General features: G+C 36.8%; 2 protein-coding genes across 2 annotated transcripts; both read right to left on the reverse strand.

Moving 5' to 3' along the window:
• Window positions 1-2,510: 2,510 nt before the first annotated feature.
• LOC105338048 (uncharacterized) lies at window positions 2,511-7,568 on the reverse strand. Its single transcript, XM_034459060.2, has 5 exons — window positions 6,116-7,568; window positions 5,477-5,644; window positions 4,388-4,665; window positions 3,614-3,799; window positions 2,511-3,506 (listed from the first exon to the last, which is right to left on the reverse strand). Exons 1-5 carry the CDS (start codon window positions 7,452-7,454, stop codon window positions 2,613-2,615), a joined length of 2,865 nt encoding a protein of 954 aa, XP_034314951.2. The 5' UTR covers window positions 7,455-7,568; the 3' UTR covers window positions 2,511-2,612.
• On the reverse strand, window positions 7,486-12,353 carry LOC117684940 (lim and transglutaminase domain protein ltd-1-like). The gene is made up of 8 exons (XM_066065880.1): window positions 12,207-12,353; window positions 11,904-11,975; window positions 11,717-11,743; window positions 11,213-11,239; window positions 8,755-8,853; window positions 8,342-8,577; window positions 7,583-8,124; window positions 7,486-7,511 (listed from the first exon to the last, which is right to left on the reverse strand). The coding sequence occupies exons 2-8, from the start codon at window positions 11,943-11,945 to the stop codon at window positions 7,486-7,488; spliced, it is 999 nt and encodes a 332-aa protein (XP_065921952.1). The 5' UTR covers window positions 11,946-11,975; window positions 12,207-12,353.
• Between the last annotated feature and the right edge of the window lie 156 nt (window positions 12,354-12,509).

A 12,509-nucleotide genomic window follows, 5' to 3' on the forward strand; every position in this document is an offset into this window, starting at 1 on the left:
TTGCTAGACTGTTAAGATGATTATAACCAAAAAAATCAAATACCAAAACTTAAGAATAAGTATTCTCTTTAATTGTACTAAATAACAATAGGTATCTTGTTTTGTCAACAGATAATGGCATTGCTATCTGTGAGAAACTTCGCCCGTCTTGTGCCTATGGTTACACAGCTTAGGAGCGCTAGGATCCAAATATGTATACACAATTGCAATTCTTTTGGGAGATTTAAAGTTAGATCTCTTTTAAAAACAAATTTCATAGTTCACACTAGTTGGAGATAAATATGATGCAATATTAATCAGATTATAGCATACCTAAGCATTTATTTTTAATTCTAAGGAAATTATTGAATGGCTACATCACAACTTTCCTACTGTGGTCAAGATAACACATCATCTGATACCATTCCTATTATAATTCCTAATTTATTCAAAACAGTTGAGGGGCCACATCGCTCGCCCGAGCAATCGTATCCTATCTGGAATTGAATGACTAATTGGCTTAACTGATAAAGAAGTCACCACAAAACCCTGAAATAGGTTTTCTATTTACATATATTATTGTGATTAAAGTCAACGGTAGAATCGTATATATATCTGTATAATTTCTGGATATTTTTCCTTACTATTTTGTATTTCTTTTTACACATATATTATTGTGATTAAAGCCAACGGTAGAATAGTCTATATCTGTATAATTATGTCACCAAAACAATAAATGTTTACTTATATACAGTGTTAATGATTGAGTGTGCGTGGGAAAATGTAACTGAAATGGTCATCATATAATGGTTTTCTAATAAGAAAAATAAATAATAAAAAGACATTCATTTGCCATATTTGAATAAAATATTGGAGAAACCCGATTAAAACGCCGTCTTAGATGTTACAATTAAACACATGTTTATTATCTTATTTACATTCAAAATCGCATTCGATTATTTTAAGGCTCAGAAAATTTTTATTCGATGCCATTCTATGACCAATAACCGAATGTTCCCTATTCTTGGGGTTTGATATGCTTTATTAGATAACCGAATGTTCCCTATTCTTGGGGTTTGATATGCTTTATTAGATAACCGAATGTTCCCTATTCTTGGGGTTTGATATGCTTTATTAGATAACCGAATGTTCCCTATTCTTGGGGTTTGATATGCTTTATTAGATAACCGAATGTTCCCTATTCTTGGGGTTTGATATGCTTTATTAGATAACCGAATGTTCCCTATTTTTGGGGTTTGATATGCTTTATTAGATAACCGAATGTTCCCTATTCTTGGGGTTTGATATGCTTTATTAGATAACCGAATGTTCCCTATTCTTGGGGTTTGATATGCTTTATTAGATAACCGAATGTTCCCTATTCTTGGGGTTTGATATGCTTTATTAGATAACCGAATGTTCCCTATTTGTGGGGTTTGATATGCTTCATTAGATAACCGAATGTTCCCTATTTTTGGGGGTTGATATGCTTTATTAGATAACCGAATGTTCCCTATTCTTGGGGTTTGATATGCTTTATTAGATAACCGAATGTTCCCTATTCTTGGGGTTTGATATGCTTTATTAGATATAATATAGCAAATGTGTGTGTAGATTTCTTCAGTTTTATGACTCACACATACAGCGTGGTAGAAGTTTTAAGAACAAACTATCAAATACTGTAGATTCCTAATTAAAAGCGAGGAATTAATTTCTGCGTAAAATCGCGAGAAGCAACCTTCGCAGATTTTAAAGTCTCGATTTTATTTTTCAAACAGTTTTAATCTATAGGAAATTGTAACAAAATATTGTATTGGTGATCGCGATTTTATATTCTCGCGATTTGATACAAAATACTAGTAGCGGATTATAAATTTGCTACAAAAATAAATCGGCGAGATTTTCTGTTTGTCAGAGTCGTGTTTCTTGGCAATCATTGTGATTTTAATCAAGTCACAAATACTTCCTAACATTGCAAAAAATACGTAAGCCACCTCATTGTTCTTTGCCTTTATAGCCCATAGGAATTCACCAATATTAACAGGCACGTAGCATCGTATTTAAAAGTGGATGATAGACTTATCCCGAAATCTTGACAAGGGGGGGGGGGGTATAGGTACATATACCCAATACTCTTCCGATTCTGCTGAGGATTTGTAATAGTAGTCGAAGAGGAACAAGAATTTGTAGTATATTGTAAACACCTATGTTTTTTTCATCAGAGGTATGACGGTAGAAGGCGGGTACTAGTATTTGATATGAGGATAGTTTCGTGCTTGCTTTGTATAGGCAAGTCGTTTAACCTTCATTATAGCAAGAAATTTCACAAACTAGCAAGTTTACCTCCACAGCATTTGAATCATAATGTAACTAAAATTAAGGTTACCTGTATCAACATGCATATATCAAATCAATGTGCTACTGTCCACCATTCTCACATAGGCAGATCACTCTTGTTGTCAAACTTAAATTCTGACGAATAAGATGAGAGATAGGTAGCAGACGCTTAAAATAAATTGTAGAACTAGATGTTTCAAATAAAATAATTATTTCTTTTTTCTTAAATTAATGGTGGATAAATACAAATATAAATATTATGCAAGGGTACATGTACAAACAAAACAATATCATTGTCATACAGTTTGTTTAGGGAGGGTTTTGAAATCATTGAAATGTTTCCTTTTTTGATAGATGGACTGATATCCCTTGGGATCGTCGGGTTCTAGTTCGTTCACCGGATCTGTATCGTGGTTTATCTGTAGAATATCCGGTTCCATGCTCTGATTAAGAATCTGGTGTGCCTTGTAGTTTTTATAATACCCACGGCTGTCGATTCTCTTGACCTCCCCTTTGGTGGAGTTTTTGGAGGGAGAAGGCGTGCGCCTGTTCCCTAGTGTCTCGGTTTTAACTGGACTCACGTTACGGACATTTCTAGTCGGGTAAGATATACCCTTATTTGGTGCTGTTTTACTGAGCGAATTAGAGTTTTCCACTGGCTTTTTGGACTTGTCTTTCTTTTCATCAAGCTCCACCAAAATACGCGACCCTTTCGGATCCTTTCTGTGGCTTTCTCGCGGGCGTCGTCTGTCTGGTGACACAGATTTGTTCGTCGCCCTGAATAAATTATCTGGTGAGGGAATGTCTACAGGAGTCTTAGATGTGGGACTTTCACTTTCATTTTTGTTTCTCACAGCTCTTGGCTTCCTGGCATAATATTGCGATCTCTGTTGATGCCTTCCGGTGTAGGAATTCTTGGAGCTTACGGTGTCTTCCGTTAGAGCAGGATCCGGAGACGGATTGACTGCCGGTTTTTCCGGTTTAGCGTTTGGGTCTTTATCCATTGGGAATTTCTCTTTCATGAGTTCGTCTAACGTCACAAATTTGGTAGACGGTTCCTTTTTCTTTTTAGGCGGAGGGGGTGGTGAAGGTTCACGGGGGACGGGCGGGGGCGGCGGTGTCTTGGGTTTTGGTGGTTTCTTCTTAAGTACACCGCCCCTAGCTTCCACCTCCTTAATTACCTGTTCAGTCTAGAAATAGATATAAAACTCATGTAACATAGTGTTTATGGAATTTGTTATAGAATAGGAAAATTAACTAGAATCTAATTTTAAAGATTCCTATATTAAATACAGACCCAGTTATAGAAGGCCGCGGCGCCGGGACTTATGTATCTGAGTTGTTCCTCCGTGTAAGGTTCTATTGTTATTTTGGCGTCTAGAGCGTTCTTCCTGCTGACGTCATCGGGGTTGAGTTCCGACATCTTGTATCGAAGTCCATCTTGTCCCCTGTTTCCCAGGAGGGCCATGCATTTCTTCCAGTTCTTAAACAACATAGAGCATTAGTGACATTATGTTAGTTATACATGATACACTATGCAACAATTTTATATACGAGCTGTATCATGGATTTAAAAAAGAACATTATAAAGATTTATTTGTACATGTACTGGTTAATATATAATTTTACACAACATCGCAATAGATCATAAATGAATTGTCATACTATGCAAAATGGAATATTTTCAACATGTACTTAAGTTATGTTTGTAATTCATAAATCATATATGCTCAATTTAAACAACTATTTATTTCATTTTTATATTTTTGATGCGTATTCCTATTTTTAAAAACTGTTTCAATGTCAAATTGAAATGTTTTGTTGAATATAAATAATACAATACATTTGTTAGCAAAATGTTATACTGATGCTTCATGCAATTCAACAAACAAATGAAAAAAAAATCCAATATAAAATGCAAATTGATTATTTACAATTGTAAGCAAATGTTTCACCGATCCAAGAAAATATTTTTATCTCTTGGACATGTTGGAGTCAAGAAAAACCTCAGATTGATTTAGTTTGATTATTTTGTGTTAGTTATTCATTATTACTCGCTGTCTGAATTTACCTCTACTTCGTGTCGCGGACAGTCCAGCAATAAGAGCGCCGCCTTGATAGTCTGGTGAACGCCATCTGGCGGGTGAACCAACTTCCGGAGTTCGTAGATGGTTCTAATGTCTGCGTTGAGTATCATGTCTTTAAGGTTATTTTTGGCAGCTAAACGGTCCCGTAACCTTGAGGCAAGGGTCAGGGGCTGTTTCATAGAGGGGTCATTGATAGAGCGTGCCTTCACTATTGCCTTATCTAGTTCCTTCAAGTCTTGATCCTCATACGCTCTGATCAATGCTAAAAAATAAAACCTGCAGTATGACTAAAACGTATTGCGTCATTCACAATGACGTTATTCACAATCGTTTCTAAACTATTGAAGTAGAGAAGAGTGCCGCAAGTTGACAGAGCTTTTCTGATATATTATACATGTAATTCCCTTTAAACTGTGTTATGCTGTCTAATGTTACTTGATTAAGTATTCTACCTTGAGTTCACAATAATGCTGTTATACGTTTAGCATACTTATATACTTCGATTAATCAATCCAAAACAAAAACCTTTGTAATTTCTGTTAGAACTATTTCAAAATAAATGTTCAGACAATAATACCGAGCATGGACAGTGCCCAATGCGATCACAAACTCTGACTATTTTTACGAATCATTACTCATTAGCAAACAAATTATAGAAAACCCTAGACTTTACTGAAACTAAACAATAATGCTAGAGTAAGATATCAGATATAGATATGCCATTATATTAAATATTGACACACTTACAACACCATTATTATATCCTATTCTATGTATACATGTAATAACGGCATTGAAATACATTTCTGTGGTCTAAAATTCAATTTCTAAATACATGTTTAACTAACATTTGTAACCACTACATTTGTATTCATAATACAGCACCTCATAACCTTTCAACACATATGACAAAAACCAGCTTTTATGGATGACATAGATAAGACAGGGTTCCTTATAGAACACGTATTACAGAAAACAGCGCTTTACTTTACCTACATCAATAGGACATAAATATAGTGCGTGTTAACAGAATACAGTGTCGTTGTCCTGGGGACAACCGTCAGTCGTCTTACCTTCCTGGGCCTCGAGTTTCCGGAGAAGTCGGGATCCCTCCACCAGTAAATCGTCTCCCTGGGAAGGCTTTAGGTACTTATATTCGTTAAGTGCCCTCTTTATCAGAGCAGGCCGCCGGGAGTTAATGGCCGACTTCAGATTCTGAGAGAGCACGATCCGCTCGCTGGCTGTAAGCAAAGAAATTGATCTTAGCTATTGATTATTCTTAAGCGTTTTTCTAAATTTGTCTTCGGGTAGGAAAAATAACGGAAACAAGTCGTTATTTAAAAATAAAGAGGTATTTAAAATGAAGGTTTACACTGAGGCAATTAGTCGTCGGACGGGTGTTTGCTTTTCAATTTCTGGCACAAGCGTCCATGTGTGTCTTGCTAACTTATGATCTCAGGTAGGTATTTAAAAATGTTAAAAACTTCAGTGGAGATAAGAAATAAAGAAAGGAGAGTAACCGAGCTGTTTAGATGGCATGTCCCAGATTATTGTATTTTTCATTCTCTGTGCTCGTGAGTTCGTGAAGTAAAATAGTATCATTTTTTCTGCTGGCAGAACGCTCTTTTAAATATATATATTTTTTACTTTAACAGGTAAGTAATTCAATGACGACAGCCTACAAATGACTAGAGGGGATTCTAACGCCTGACCTTTGGGCTGCTCGAGTTGGACCTTCCTGTTGCTTTGTAACTGTTTTTCCGCCTCTGTTACGCTTTTTCCCTCCTTCTTCCGCTCGTCACGGATTATGCGCAGAACCTCCAGGAAGTCCTGAGTCTCTGTGACGTCATCATCGTTGTCTTCGTCCTCATTCTCCACTTTACGGATGAGGTATCTGGCTCGCATTTTCATGAATCCGACATCCTTCTTTTCGTAGATTGTAAAAACGTATTCCCCCACCTCGGGAACTTTGACCCTGTACAGTTCAATATCCTTCTCTGTGAAGCGCTCCACGGACTTAGACGTGGGTGGTTCATCAGACTTTCTCTTGGCAAGAAAAGCAATCAGATTGTCTATACACCGCGGTACGGGAAAGATGACCTCGTCGTCTGCAGTTTCAACGGTTTCTGTCGTTATTTCGTTAGAGTCTTTCCAAAAGTTTCTGTTGGTGTTTCCTTTCGATGTATTTGTCTGGCCCTTTTCTATTGGTCGTCCTGTTGAGTGAATGAGATACGTGAACGCATTATGTAACCGCTGGCTACTGTTTTTCTTGTAGGCGTAAAGGTTAAATGAATACTCCCCTTCGATAGGAAGATCTAGAAAATACAACTGATGACTTCTGTCCTCTTTCGTAACCACACGCATGCGCTCTGCTGCAACAGGATTGTTTGTGTTTAATTCGCATTGCAGCTGAATACCATCTTTAGCTTCAAATTCTAGCTTAGTGTGTCCTTCTTTGGCCTCAAGAAAACTCGCCTGCGTCTGAAATCCACGCACCCAAATTTTGTAAGCGTTTGGATCCTCACCGAGCTGATCTTGTGAAAAGCAGGGAAAGGGATAGTTCTTGACCCCGCGACCTGTGCACGTGATCAGGTAATTGTACACGTTAACCATCTCCGTGGCATTTGGTTCCAGAAATCCGTACAGCTTCAGGGCATACTTTCCGGGTTTTGGGAGTCGAGTCTGGATCAGATATTCCCCCGCGTGCCAGTGCATCATCACGTACTTCACAAGATTGACCTCATCTATGATAACACTTTTCATTTTAATCTTTAGTTTCAGTTTGTCACTTCCCTGCAATCTGATGTCTAGGATTCCATCTTCTGTTGTTATAAACGCTTCCTTGTGTGTAATAGGAATAAGTTTCAGCTTCCTGGAGCGCGCGCATTCTCCCCATCCAATGCGAGGGTAGTCCGGAAGTGGGTCCGGCTCCTTTTCAGGTGTTGTACTGACAACGACGTACGTACAGAGCAAGTCGAATTCACCGAGTTCTTTGCTTTGTTTATCGCGTCCAAAAATATCTAAGTAAAATCTTCCTGCCACCGGCAACATACACTTAAAATGAATTCTGTCGTGGATGTGGTCAAAAATGGTGAATCTGTTTAGTATCTTATCGATAGGTTTCTTCCCTTCCGACCGATTCGTGCGTCGAAAGGAATGCTTGAACTCGTAAGACTCGCCTTTCTTCTCAGGAAACCACAGGATGATGTCGGCTTTCCCCTCCTTTGCCTGTACGACTTGTTTGCCGTATAGGTTTCGTTTGATGCTGATCTCCATCTCATGGCTGCGTTCCCTAACATACAACTGTTCCTCCCAGTCCTTCTCAGACATCGGCGTCTTCATCAGCTGCCACTTGGAATCGTCGGGGAGGTGTGTCCAGATCAGCTGGCGCGGGTCCGTCAGGAAATACTGCTCGTCCACCTCCTCATTATGGTGGTACCGAATGAACGACGCCTTTGACATGACATCATCGTTGTCCTCCTTCTGGTCGTCAACAGACTCTTGATCTAGGAAGTCTCCGTTCTCATCGAAGTCGTCGTCCTTTCCGGAATCGACTTCCACACATTCGATAGCCCAAAATAGGTCTATCAGCCGCCACTCATCCCGGAGGTACACCGCATTCCACTGCGCCGCCATCTCCTCGTGGTTTAACGGATCTCCCACCGTGTACATTTTACTTTTAGTCATTCCATCAACAACCACGCAGGGAATGTCAAACAGCCTTGAAAAACGGAAAAGTGATATTTTATATTTGTCAGGGTCATAATGTAAATATTGAATTAAAAAAATCAAATAACTAACATCAAGGATTACCAATCACACCATATCACACATTGCAAATATTTTGATTTTAGCACACATTGCAAATATATTGGTTTTAGCACACATTGCAAATATATTGGTTTTAGCAATTAATTTCGTATGGGACACATTCTTACTGGCACATGATGTAAAACAGCTGAGCGTGATTGCCAAATCCACTCTGAATTTTGCTGAAGTATTCGAGGGGTGTGTTTGGGGGAGGGGTTTCCTCTATTTTCATTTTCTTGACGTTGTATGACGTAATCCAGCGGAATATGACCCGTACTTTAACTAGGTCATCCTCCCACGCGTCGTCGTCAGACAGGTACTTGGTCAGGTCCCAGAAGGACTCCTTCAACAGGGAGTTGGTCGCCTTAAATAATAACAAGTTCTTACATTAGTCCATAGAACCCACTGTGTAGTGTTGTTAACGATAGTTGTTATATACTCCTTTGTCATCTTAAGTCTTATGTTATGCTATAATTTGACTTATGAATTAATCACTCGTCACATTTATATCAATAAAAAGGTTGACTTTAACAGTGTATACTTTGAGGGCGTGATGGTCGATAACGCTGAAATCGACATCCTTCAGGAGTTCCTTCTTACTGGATCCAGGAGGTTTTACTTCCGGGATTCCCACCTCTTCCTTCAATAAACCATATCATAGATAAATCAAACAAACTGTCGATTTTAATCACTACTAGGAATTTGTACCAACAAAATTATATTGACACAAAAGCCATCAATACGAAATCTTGGATTGGAAGGGGGGGGGTGTCTTTTCCAGATATCACTGTCGCTGTCTCTTTGTTTAAAATTAATCACAACATTTTGTGAAAGAAATATGGAAGACAACATTTTTTTTTAACAATCTTCGACTTTGATATAATATATGTATGCATGCTATGATAGTGCATTTTCCTAATTGTTCGTATATAATAACAAATTTATGTTATAGGAGACTCACAAATGGAAATGGAGGCTGTGATATATAGTAGATCAAATAGTATATTAATATTTTATCTTAATAAATATGGATTTAAAATAATATTGCTAGATAAAAAAAAATCGGTTGTTTTATTCAGTTTTGATATGGTCCATTTATTAGCATATCAAATAGAAAAAAATCTCTTAGTTCTCGTGGAAGAGAGGTAAAACAGCATATTATAGTGTAATTCTGGTTGCATTTAAGCATTGAATCATTATTTTTTGAAAGATGTGGTCTCATAACTGCAACGGTGCGTGCATACAAATTGAATAACGCGCGCTAGCGCGTTATGAAAATTTGTTTGCACACACCGTTGCAGTTATGAGACCACATCTTTCAAAAAATAATGTTTCAATGCTTATATTTACATTTTTTTAACATTTGTTCTCTTTCCACAAATATGATTTATTTTAAAAAATCTCGGGCTTATTCAACGTGTAATGCGCAATTAACGGAGAGCCGTTGGAACAGCCGAATTATGGTGTCAAAAATAGTGCACAGCGTTTTAAATTCTAATAACACAATTTTAATTTTCATTCTGTAATTTGATGAATCTATTTTTGGTATACTAAGAAATTAATCAATTGAATTCATATAAATCTTAAAAAAATATTTACATCCATGAAATATTAATCAGCCCAAGTATAATATCAGGTCGTGATCCGGTTTGAAGTCGGGAGGAGAGTCAGTCATGTTCTAAACGAAGGCTGAATCTATTCATACGCACCAAATTTGGTGATTGGGTCTTCTGTGTTATGCGTAAATATTTCCATTCCAAATATTTTTTGTATGTAAAGTGTGTGAAAAGATACTGCAGTTATAAGACAGTAACACACACAGGGTACTCAAAGGTTAGAATGACTAGTTTCATTATGACGTCACAAACGTTGAACGCTGTAAAATGCAACGTCACAAGCGAGAATCAAAGTTCACGCTTTTGGCTGTTACAGTGGCTCTTCCATTAATTTAAACTTACCCTTAGGATAAAACAGAAATTTTGACGTAAAAATCACATTTGCAGACAAGGAAAGAAGTTTTGAAAAATGTAAATATAAGCGCGTTATTCAATTTGTATGCACACGCCTCTGCAGTTATGAAACTATATCTTTCAAAAAATGATGATTCAATGCTTAAATATCACTCAAATCGATCAATGCAATTTATTAGGGGGAAAGAAAGTGAATGTATATTATTTTATACTCTGTGAAAATAACACTTAGTTTAATTAGTTTAAATATTATTTTATACTCTGTGAAAATAACACTTAGTTTAAATAGATATGTAGACACACCAGTTTTATTAAAAAAAAAAAAAAATATATATATATATACATGTAATAGTTATTTCCATGCCAATCTTTCTGTCCACTAATTCGTTTTGAACATAAATTAAAAGTTCCTATTTATTTTAGGTCTTAGCCTTTAATTTCCTTTAAAAAATGACCTGAGCTTTATTTATTTCACAACGATTGATAAACAAGTTCAACAACTTATATTAATATCTCTCGTTGGCACGGATGTTAGCGCGATGGGGTCATTGGTGTGGGAAGAAGCCGGAGTACCAGGAGAGAACCCACGTGTCCAAGCGGGCGATCGACCGCCATACCCTATCACATACAACCACTGTCGATCACGAGGATCGAACTCGGGTCGCAGCGGTGAGAAGCGAGTGTATTGCCCACTTTGCTACTTGCCCAAATTCCTTGCTATATGCCCCTTTAAAATATTTCATGGTTGAAAATTACACGAATTGAGTTAATTATCATAAATCTACCTTTACTTGCAATCGCAACTTCTCGGGCCTTTCCGAGCTCTGCCAGAAAGGCCCGAGAAGCTGCGATTGCTTTACTTGATCAGTTTAATTTAAAAAAACATCCGTTTAGTTAGCTTTGGTGAAAACAAAGAGCAAATATCAATATGTTAATGGTTATCAAAGCGTATGGTCATTTGTTCGAGAGGAAGGCGTGGGGGTGGGTGGGTGGCTAAACTGGGCGTAAGACGGTAATGTACAGGCTTACCTTTTCTTCTGTTGTGTTCGTAGCTTCCTGTTTTGGTTATATATAATTTAATACATTGTATTTTTGTAACACAATTTGTAACCGCAATTCAATCTTTTCTTACTGTGGAACACATTATCATGATTTGAGATCTAATATCTCCATGCAAGTAAATGCATTACAAAATATTTGAAAAGAGCTAAATAAATTTTATCTATTCCATAAAAAAACAAATTTTAAGATCGTACTAAAAAGTTTTTCTTGAATGTTTTGAATAACAAAGAGTAACTATAAGAATACTAAATAATAATTGCGATGGATTAATTTGAAGCGGGATGATGGGGGGGGGGGGGGGTCCATTACTGATTCATGTAACATCAAAACGTGTGATATGGAATATTCATCAGTTGTGGGTGTTATTATGGATTATTCTATTATTTGTGTTTTGTACTGTGATATAACTACTACCGTATTAAAAAATTAATTCGGGGTAGGAATAACATATTACATACATGTATATACTACCTCTCTATTGTCAGTGGGTGCATTCTCCTGGTGGAAACAAACAGCAAATTCACATTAACTGTGTCTTTAAATCAATATCTAAATTAATATCTTGTTATGGATACCTCATAACGAATACAAGTTTTCATATTTCCCAGTGTATCTAGGTTTCGCTTGAATTAATTGTCCAGATTTTACTTGGTCTTACCGGCTTAGATGCAGAGGAATTAGGTTTGTCTTTTTTCGGCATTTTAGACAGATATTTCTCTTTTTCATGTACCTGTAAAAAATTATACAGTATACAACAAAACCTTTGTCCGCATCAATCACAGCTGTAGAGAATAACTGTCAACATTACAAAAAAATCAACATGGCCGCCATATATAAAATTATAGAGAAGTACAGATGTGTATTCAATTTGTCCTGTATATTACAACGCGAACTTACGTATCCTATAAACAGAAGAATTTTTTAAATAAAAATAAATAGAATATGAATTATAAATACTTACGTGTGTTCATTTTACATCAATAAGTTTAACCACTATTTCTGGCCTAGAACTATTGCAGGTACACGGTCCGTAATAGCCTTAATCCCTGCTGTGTGCTGATCTTTGGCACACACCATTCGTTAATCCGGTTAATCCCCTACCTGACACTTTATTGTGGATTAAACTACAGAAATGGAAAATCACCTTGGCAGGGTTTTTTCTCTGGACGATTGACGATAGATAAACCTTATTAATATTGCATAAAAACAGGTACACAACACACTGTTGTTGGCGTTCAAAATTTCAATAAATATTGCAAATAAA

The sequence above is a fragment of the Magallana gigas genome, chromosome 7 (genome assembly GCF_963853765.1).
Source record: "Magallana gigas chromosome 7, xbMagGiga1.1, whole genome shotgun sequence".
NCBI classification, from domain to species: domain Eukaryota; kingdom Metazoa; phylum Mollusca; class Bivalvia; order Ostreida; family Ostreidae; genus Magallana; species Magallana gigas.

What these genes read in the sequence shown, in the direction of transcription:
- LOC105338048 (XM_034459060.2), bottom strand. Translation starts at nt 7,454, where the DNA reads ATGTTGCCGGTGGCAGGAAGATTTTACTTAGATATTTTTGGACGCGAT. An exon ending in GTCCGCGACACGAAGTAGAG is followed by an intron (nt 3,800 to 4,387) that starts GTAAATTCAGAC and finishes ATGTTGTTTAAG; the next exon opens with AACTGGAAGAAATGCATGGC. An exon ending in CCGCGGCCTTCTATAACTGG is followed by an intron (nt 3,507 to 3,613) that starts GTCTGTATTTAA and finishes ATCTATTTCTAG; the next exon opens with ACTGAACAGGTAATTAAGGA.
- LOC117684940 (XM_066065880.1), bottom strand. Translation starts at nt 11,945, where the DNA reads ATGCCGAAAAAAGACAAACCTAATTCCTCTGCATCTAAGCCG. An exon ending in ATTCCTCTGCATCTAAGCCG is followed by an intron (nt 11,744 to 11,903) that starts GTAAGACCAAGT and finishes TGTTTCCACCAG; the next exon opens with GAGAATGCACCCACTGACAA. An exon ending in TCGACCATCACGCCCTCAAA is followed by an intron (nt 8,578 to 8,754) that starts GTATACACTGTT and finishes TTATTATTTAAG; the next exon opens with GCGACCAACTCCCTGTTGAA.